The 8,197-nt window shown below is 37.0% G+C and overlaps 1 protein-coding gene across 1 annotated transcript; it reads right to left on the reverse strand.

The window, feature by feature from the left end:
• Nucleotides 1-843: 843 nt before the first annotated feature.
• LOC111467142 (protein FRIGIDA) lies at nt 844-6,920 on the reverse strand. Its single transcript, XM_023111920.1, has 3 exons — nt 5,644-6,920; nt 1,940-2,115; nt 844-1,789 (listed from the first exon to the last, which is right to left on the reverse strand). The coding sequence occupies exons 1-3, from the start codon at nt 6,719-6,721 to the stop codon at nt 1,055-1,057; spliced, it is 1,989 nt and encodes a 662-aa protein (XP_022967688.1). The 5' UTR covers nt 6,722-6,920; the 3' UTR covers nt 844-1,054.
• Nucleotides 6,921-8,197: the final 1,277 nt, after the last annotated feature.

Raw genomic sequence — 8,197 nt, forward strand, 5'->3', positions numbered from 1 at the left:
GTCAGGTCTCTTCTCTTTTAGTCACAGGTTTCACTTAATGTTTGAGAGAGTGCATTTTCATAGGATATCCTAATGGTCACAAAGGTTACAAGTTGTATGACATACAATCTCACAAATTCTTTATCAGTCGTGAGGTTAAATTTTGTGAAGATGATTTTCCTTTTTCATCATCTTCACAAACTTTGACATTAGCTTCTTCAACTCCCGTTTTCTCCTTCCATGATTCATCCTACTCAAACATCCATTTTCCTCTTATTTCGACATCTCCTCCACCTTCTATTCCTTATCCAGGTTCACCCACTAATTCTAATCCTGTCCCACCTAATACATCAGTTCCACTCCGACGTTCTACTCGTACCAAATAGCCTCCAACTTGACATAATGATTATGAGATATCTTTTGTAATCAATCCTTTAACCTCTCTGGCAAGGACTCCAAATTTTAATAGTCTTATAGATCCTGACATGGATTTTTGGCACTTTCTTAATTGAAGGGGTGAGTTTAGGAAACCGCCCTAAACTTTTTGAAACAATCAGCCTCTTACCCATCTTAATCTTAAAAGAAATGTGGATTTTTTTTTTTAAATATATATATACAATAAATATACCTATACACTTAATTTATTACATCACATTATAAACTTTCAATTTGACCAATGTTATATTTAAGCTTCTAAATATTTCAAACTACAAAAAAAAAAAAAAAAAAAAAAAAAAAAAAAAAAAAAAAAAAAAAAAAAAAAAAAATTGCTACAATTTAAACCAACCTCGAAAATTTGAGAAGTATAATACAAACAATTAAAAAAAAATTGACTTTTGGATTGTTGTTGAAGTTGTATCTCAATTTAAGAAAATAAGATTTGTTATATCACTAAAATGCAAAGTTTACATGCATAAGTTGAGTAACGAACTTTGTATCAGCGAATACATAGTAAATCTAAAAGACAAACATTCATCCCTTCTCAGATGCTGATACAAGAAAATGTGTTTCAACAATCCTATCCAAAAGTTGAAGCAGCAGTTTCTGTTATATTATGAGACGGGGATATTAAGGGTCAATTGTAGAAGTAGGGAGGACGGGGATGACTGGACAGTCGAACGTGAGGCAAAGTGCTCGTTTCAGTACTGCTGCTCTTGGGTACATCATTTTCTAACACAACCGCATCACCAAAATGATACAGATCAACGAACCCCCCCTCTACGGCTGAATGAGACACAACGGGTGGCGCCAGCGTAGGGGTTGTCGCAAGTGTCGTCGGCATAGCTTGTTGAATAAAGCTTTGCCCTACTGATACATCTTTGAAAGCTAACTCCCGAGTTTGCCCCATTTCGTTGCTGCTATCCATTCCAGCATTGGAGATACTAATATCCATATCGGCGGGTAAAACTCCAGTTTCAACCAAACTCGATCCACTCAAAGACAAAGACATTTGGTAATTACCGAACTGATCCACACCTGCACCATCAAATAATGTAGCTGCTGCATTTTGTTCCAACAAGCCATTGACTGGTGGATAAGATGTAACAGGAAATCCTCCTTTACTTTCGACCGTCCGCGATCGCTTTGTTTCCTGACTTGGATACTTCTGTGTGGAAGCTTCATCTGTTTTTCTCTTCATACTCGCATTATCTTCCATTCGTTTCCCAAGTTCCACAATATCATTCTCCAAGTTTTTTATCATTTCGTGAATTTCCCATCCAGGAAGAGACTTCACAGGATCCAACTTGTGATCTTCCAAACATTTTAGAACACATTTCAGAGAACCCAATTTCTCTTCACTCACTCGTCTCTGACAAAAACAAGTAACTCAATAGGTAAGTAATGTCTATAAGGAAAGGAACAAGCTAAATGGTGTTGGAACAGAACTAAAATAAAAGAATGAATGAAGGAACTATAATTAAATAAAGGCTAAATTAATGCCCATAGATTGAGACCATACCAGCTGCATGGTTGAACCTCGTACTTCATTTATTCTTTTTTTCCACGTTTCATCACACTCTTGGAGAAATGACAACAGAATTTCCTGTGGTGGAAATACATCCTCCAAACCAAAAGCATGAATAATATCAACAGCTTCAACATTCATACTCTTCTTCACCATCCCCTTTATAATGTCTGTTATATAATAGTCAAGCAGCCAAATGAGAATGGGATTTGATCTAAACCCAGTGGCAAACAAACATATGCCAATCAGACTCCAAGGCTGAACAAGCAACTTACAGCTAATAAGGAAATTGAAATTGTCAAGTATTACTATTTATGCATTTATGAGCATATAAAATACCTAAAACTCGAATTCTTAATTGTGGAGAAAATGCAATTTAAAGTTAACTATTTTTTTTTTATTCTAATTTAATTTTTTATAAGAAACAAAAACTGAAGGGATGGACTTCCAAAATGTTAATGAGGAAAAAAGTCGATGCCTAATCCATGGAAGGTTTAGAAAGAAAACATCCAGCTGAAAAGAGAAACCATGCAATAACTCTGAAATTGAGGATAGTTTTCATACTAATAGAGGGCAAAAAAGACAACTATTCAAACTATCAAAAGTTTTCTTCTTTTCATTGAACATTTGATTGCTTTTTTTTGTTCCAAGTGAACCATAACAATGTCCTGATGATGGATGGGCTCAAGGGTTTTCCTCTCTCATCAAAGGATGTGCTTCAAGGGAAAAAGATAGCATGCTGTGTGCATGTGGCGGCTCCTTTGATAAGGCAGTGAAACAGCTGCGCATGGGTAGCATCCAATCCCAAAAGATGAGCAAATGGGCACAAAATAAATAGATGACTTTGTGTTTTGACTTCTTCCTTGCATAGTAAGCACCAATTTGGTGAGATGGGCATCCAGTGTTCTTCTGAAGTTTGTCACGGGTACGAAATAAATAGAACAAATGGACACAAATAAATAGAGCAAATGGACACGAAATAAATAGATGACTTTGTGGTTCTATTTCTTCCTATGCACAGGGAGCACCAACTTTGCAATATGGGAAACTGTGGTGTTCTTCTTCAAACTATGTCATGGGTTTACAAGCAGGAACAATACTCCCTAAGAAAAGAAAATGACCTTTTTGGGTGAGTTTTCCTTCAACTGTCCCTATCTCCCGAATGGTGGACACATTTTTGCTAGAAAAGGCAAATAAAGAGGGTAAGAAAATTCTGAAGTTTCAATACTGATCCATAGATCTCTCAAAAAATAGGTGCTGGATTCATTGCCAACATGAGTGATCTGCTGTATGAGCTCATTTAGGGGAAAGATGTGCTTCCACGTTTCTATGGACAAATTAATACAAGGTTTTTGGACGCACTTTTAGTCAATGTTTGTGGCCAACTGTTGAATTATGAGTTCTTTCATTTTTACATTTAATTTTTTGAAGTTTAATGTTTCATGTTTCCTATTTAAAGTTAGATCTAACATTTCAGTTCTTTGCCTTTAAAGTTCTCTTTTTAAGTTTTGTGAGTTTCTACTTCTAATGTGGTTTTAACTTGCAAGTCTGTAGCATTAATTAGGTTGATTCTTGTCCCTATATATGGGTGAACTTAAAGATTCAATCACCATTTTTGTTCTACTTTAATTAGAATTTTATTTAACCATTGGATTCCACTCTCATTATCCAATTTTTCTTTTTGCTTACACAATATTTTTCATCACTTTAATCCTCTCTCAACGGCACCAAGTTTAGCAACAACGATCTTTCTCCATTATTTATCCCTTTACTCACAGCATATCAACCTAACTAAAATTGCTTGATTTTTAAAGCTTGAGGCCAAAAATTCAAAGGCCACCTTCAAGGTCAAACTTTTACCTTTTCCCACTTAAGACGATGGAAACCACCTTTGACATTGTTATCTTTCCAAAGGAACCTCCAGCTAACCTTGTCCAGAGATAAAAACAACTTTGTTTGGTAACTATAACAGAAGTAATACAACGATAGATCAATGTGGAAGATTACTTGGGGCTGTTTTACATGCATATCATGATTCTGTCTTGGGAGGTCACTCCAAGTTTTGACGAACATAGAAGAGATCGACAGGAAATTGTATTGGGTTGGGATGAAGAGGAACATTTGGAATATGTGGAAAAATGCATAGTTTGCCAACAAAACAAAATCTTGACTACTTATCTAGCAAGACTGCTACAACCACTACAAGCAACATACCCATTAGGGAAGACATAAGCATGAATTTTATTGAGGGAGAGCCAAAATCAGAAGGGTGAAATATGACTTCAGAGGTGGTTGACCGCTTGAGCAAGTATATGCACTTTAGTCCCCTGACCCACCCATTTACTGACAAAAGGGTGGCTAGTGCCTTTATCAGAGAAATAGCTCAACTTCATGAGTTTCCATGCTCTGTTATATCTAATCTTGATCGCATATTTCTCAGCCATTTTTGGGTTGAGCTCTTCCATTTTCACGACACATCTCCATTGGAGTAAGACCTACCACCCTCAATTTGACAAATAGATGGAGGTGGTTAACAAGTGTTAGAGACTTATTTATGGTGCATCTACAATGAAAAGCCCTAAAAGTAGATTGACCAATTGTCGTGGACAAAATGTTGGTACTGCACTACCTATCATATTTCGATTGGCATCACACCATTTCACGTTGTTTATGGTCGCCCCACAATGAGTCTTGAGAATCATCTTGATACAGCCCAAAATTGCATGAAAAAATTAGTAGATTGTAAATGAACTGAGATGAAATTCACAAAGGTGTATCTGAAATTGAGGCCCTGTCATCGACACTCAGTCACCACACAACACAACGAGAAGCTGACACCCAAGTATTTTTGGTCCTTATCGCATTATATCTTGAATTGGGTTAGTTGCCTATAGGTTTGCTCTCACCAACAACGTCTATCCACTATGTCTTTCACATATCCAAACTGAAGAAAGAAGTAGGGACAACCCACACAGTCTAGAAAAGACCCCCTATTTTGAATGATAAGTTCAAATGGATTACAGAACCCCGGGAGGTTTACGGGTATCAAAAGAATGCAAGCTCTGGCAATATTGCAATGAAAGGATTTACCAACTTAAAAAGCCACATGGAAATTGTATGAAGTCATGGAACAACAGTTTCATGCGTTTCACCTTGGGGACTAGGTGACACTGAAACCAGGGGGTAATGTTAGACCTCCTATAGTTCATATGCATGCTAGGAGGAGTAGAAATGTAATCACGGAGGAGGAAACACAGAATGTTGGTCATGTTATTTTGGCTTTGTATTGTGTGCTTTTGTATTCCTGTGTATATTGGTTTTGTGGTGGTTTTGTGGTGGTTTTGTTTGGTAGCTGGTCATTTTGTAAGAAAAAACTTGTTGTAGGAGTCCCAATCCTCCCGAAAGGTTGGGGTATCTTGTATTAGCTTTTGGCTCTTTTGTTGAAAGAATACATCTTAAGTAAGAAAGATACCTTACACTAGTCTAATACTAACTAACATATAGACACAATAGCAGCATTATGAACAAAAGTTAAATCAGATATAAACAAGAACCACGCAGTAAAACAGTTAAAAAATGGAAGCTAATTCCCATTTTTAAGCAAGGCAATAAAGCAATGAAACTAATCCATTAAGAGATAGACGACAAGGGAAAAGCATGTATTCTTTCGAAAAGTCAGACGAGTTGGAATTGCATACCAGGAATACGTGTACAAAGACCATGCGAACGGCGAAGGGCATTCGATATTCCCTTTGAATTACTCGATCGCAAGAGATCCCTTAAATCATTATTTGTAAAAACAGTAGGAATTCCAAAAGACGCAAGAAAAAGAAGCAAACCCCTGGCATCTATGTCGCTAGCCTTACAGGAACCACTTTCATTAAAAATTCTTTTTCTCCAGGCAATGGCAGCACGATGAGCTTCCACCTTCAAGGAGGGCTCAATTTTTATTCTTCTGTCATTTTCAGTCTCAGCTGAACCAGAGATCAGAAAAAGTTCTAAAATGAGGACGGAGGCTTGTCTAGCATGAACCATAGGAGAATCCTTGCTGTAGGCTTTTCTTCCCTGAAGGTAAAAGCGGCCAATGCAATCGAACACGAGTTGAGCCGGGTTGGGAGCAAATTTTAGAGCAAGCGGAATTTCATGCCTGAGGCTATCGAGGTCCGAGAGATGAGAAACTATGTACTTGCGTAGGCCACGGCTGCACATCGTTTCGCAGAGATGCTCAAGCTCGGAGAGAGAGGAGGATTCTGGTTGCTTATCCATGGCTTCTTTTCCGTCATTTTTACCGAAATCGCGACTAGTTTCAGGGAGATTGTTTCTAGGACTACGCAACAGATGGCTGCTCGAAGAAACAGGATTTCGTCCACTTTTTAGGGTTGCGACGACAGAAGAAGAATTGTAAGGTAGAGCAATTTTTCCATCACCGACCGATAGCAGTTGTCTATGATTATCCAGCAAACAGTTGGATGAGGAGATAAGTCGTTTCGAACGTGCATCTATGGCGTTGTGAATGGAACCTAGATGGTCCTGCAATTCGCTCAATCGGCACTGGAATGCATGAATCGCACTCGATAAGCTGCCAAGTTCATCAATATATGAAAATTTGAGAAACGGAAATTGAGTTTTCTGAGGCTCTGATTCTGATCCAAGTTCTGGTAATTGACATGAACCTTTCTCCAATTGTGCATCAGTCTTCGATGCCTCCGAATGTTCTTCCACCTTCACGGCTTCCATGAGGGAATCAACAGCGGCAGCCATGGCGTCATTTTCCATGAGTGAAATTGATTTCTTCGGCTTGAGGATCTCTTTCTTAAGGTTCTAGGTTATGGTGAAAACGTCATATTCATAAATCGAATTTGGAGAGGAAGGTTGGAGTTTAGGCTGGAACGGGCGGAAAGAGAGAGCTGCGAAAGGTTGGGATGAAGGAAAGATAGGAGAAGATGAAAGAAGATTAGGGTTTCTTTAAAATTTTAATTTTGTCTTTAATATAAAATTTATATATGGGCCAAATTATAAGTCTCCTCATGCCTAGTTGTCCGCTCTTTCTAGTTTGGTAATTGAAGCTGAATGTCACCCGATTGCGCTCAAATCCAACTCTTTTACACTTATAACCATAAGTCAAGTTCAATACCTTGGTAACAAAAATAAAATCATTGTGTTTACTAACTCTAAAAGTTTTAGCCATATGCCTTTGGTAACAAAAATAAAGTCTTATTTCTAGCTACTTTTTCTGGATTATATTTAAAAAGAAGTGGTTCAACCAAATCTTTTCACTATTAAATATAATAAAAATCACTGATGGAGATACATGGTCTTAGTGATTTGAAGGATGAGGGTGGAGGGTGGAGGGTGGAGGGTTAATGGTAGAAGCTTTCGGATTTAGGGGCTTAGGGTTGGAGGTTTGAGGTTTTGGGTTCGAGTTTCGGGTTTTGGGTTTCAGATATAGGGTTTAGGATTTTAGGAGTTTGGAGTTAGAGGTTAGAGCTTAGAGCTTAGGGGTTCAGGGTTACATGAAAATGGCCCAAAATCTAAACTATTTAATTGTGTTTTTTTTCTTGAACAAATATGTCAAATTCATCCAATTTGAACATTCCTTCCTATTTCGTTCAAAAATATTATAGCTTGTTCAGATAATGATTTAAGCGTCTCAATTAGGGTATTCTTAAGAGGGTTCGAATTGTAAGGTCTTATACAACAGACTACATTGTTTTTTCTTCCGTATTTTACTCTTAGTACAATCTCTAGTGAATTTAGTAAGAGACTAAAATGAGGAAACAGTTTTTCTAAACGACTTAGTGACCCTCGTTTCAAAAAGGAAAAAAGTGTCATTGGTACACCTATAGAAAATGACTTGAAAATGACTCGATAATGAAAGTATTTAAGGTTTGTTTTTTTTTTTCCTAAACATGTGTCAAATTCATCAAATTTGAATGTTTCTTGTAATTTAGTTGAAAAATATTTAAAGTAACTTAGTTTTTTCACATAATGATTAAAGTGTCTCCATTAGAGTCTTCTCGAGAGGGTTCAGATTGTGAGGTCTTATAAACTTGACTACTAAAATGAGAAAATAATTTTTTTGAACGACCACATGACCTTCATTTCAAAAAGGGAAAAAAAAGTGTCAATAGTACACCTATGGAAAATGGCTCGAAAATGGCCCAAAAATGAAGGTATTTAAGGTTGGTTTTTTAACTAAACATATGTATCAAATTTCAAATATTAACGTTCCTTACAATTTCGTTCAAAAAT

This window comes from Cucurbita maxima, unplaced genomic scaffold (genome assembly GCF_002738345.1).
Source record: "Cucurbita maxima cultivar Rimu unplaced genomic scaffold, Cmax_1.0 Cma_Scf00033, whole genome shotgun sequence".
Taxonomy (NCBI): domain Eukaryota; kingdom Viridiplantae; phylum Streptophyta; class Magnoliopsida; order Cucurbitales; family Cucurbitaceae; genus Cucurbita; species Cucurbita maxima.

Bases quoted from the DNA above. Each gene is read 5' to 3' on its own strand.
- LOC111467142 (XM_023111920.1), bottom strand. From the start codon at position 6,721: ATGGAAAATGACGCCATGGCTGCCGCTGTTGATTCCCTCATGGAAGCC. The intron at 2,116-5,643 runs GTATGCAATTCC...ATTATATAACAG, and splicing joins TCTTTGTACACGTATTCCTG to ACATTATAAAGGGGATGGTG. The intron at 1,790-1,939 runs GTATGGTCTCAA...TGTTTTTGTCAG, and splicing joins GAGGTTCAACCATGCAGCTG to AGACGAGTGAGTGAAGAGAA.